This window comes from Sinocyclocheilus grahami, unplaced genomic scaffold, assembly GCF_001515645.1.
Source record: "Sinocyclocheilus grahami isolate Dianchi unplaced genomic scaffold, SAMN03320097.WGS_v1.1 scaffold21734.1, whole genome shotgun sequence".
NCBI lineage: Eukaryota > Metazoa > Chordata > Actinopteri > Cypriniformes > Cyprinidae > Sinocyclocheilus > Sinocyclocheilus grahami.
In genome coordinates, this window is record NW_015518524.1 from 1 (window position 1) to 994 (window position 994).

At 44.7% G+C, this 994-nt stretch overlaps 1 protein-coding gene across 1 annotated transcript; it reads right to left on the reverse strand.

Annotated features, from left to right (window-relative positions):
* Positions 1-5: 5 nt before the first annotated feature.
* On the reverse strand, positions 6-941 carry LOC107579918 (coiled-coil domain-containing protein 85C-A; the record flags this gene model as incomplete). The annotated part of the gene is made up of 1 exon (XM_016265700.1): positions 6-941. A coding segment is annotated over exon 1 (513 nt), but the record flags the coding sequence as incomplete, so codon positions are not given.
* Between the last annotated feature and the right edge of the window lie 53 nt (positions 942-994).

Sequence of the window (994 nt, forward strand, 5' to 3'; positions counted from 1 at the left end):
CCGTTCAGATTGGTCAGACTGGATTGGCTGTCTATGGAGCTCCTGGATCCGGCTCCATTCCTCTCATCATCCAACATGAGGATGATCTCCTTTAGCTCCACATTCTCTCTCATCATACTCTCTTGGTTGGTTTCTAGGTCTTTCAGTTTTTGTTGGAATATACCAACCTCCTTCCACACAACACTGGCAGTGTACCTGCCAAATCTCTGCCATTCCCTGGACAGCTTCTTCCCTTTCTGCCGATCATCATCCAAGAAACAGCACAGTTCTCGAAGCTCCTGGCTGTCTTCTTGCAGTTTCTGGTTGACCTCCTTCAAGCTCCGTATTTCGTGGAGATGCACTTGTAATCTCCGATTGACGTCCTTCATCATGTTCCCGTGTTCCACCATCAAGTTGATCTTTTCACTATCCACTTTTCGGAGTCTCCTAAGCAGCTCCTCTTTGCTACATTTAAGCAGTTCTTCATCCGATATCTTACTTAAATCATCCATTGGGACGTCTACAATATTTTTGGCCATATTCCTGTCGTTTAAAGTGGTCTGACGCGAGAGATCTGGTCACGATTTTCTAATCACTCCTTCGCGAAAACGTAGCAAGCAATATTAAACTCATAATTAAAATTAATCCAGTTATTCGAGGTATAAAAGCAGAACTCCGCAACGAAAAAACCGTAACTGACCCAGATCGTGAAACACTATGCCGCGTTTGATATAAATTCCTCTTCTGTCGTTACTTCATGTTTATTTCAGCTGGAAGCTCCTCTTTGATGTGACTCTCCGGCCGCGCATCCAACCGCTGAGGCTGATGAATGGTGAGAAAATGCGCCTGTACTTGCGCTTCAGTACGCGACGCTTTCGCCGCATTGCCTGCTAAAGTTACTAGCCTATAGGGGGCGCTTGACGACTCAAAAAGCCCAATTCACCTTTTTAGCTGCGTTCAAATATCACGTTTTTGTCCTGCTAGACATGTATACGGGAAAATGTGTATATTTATA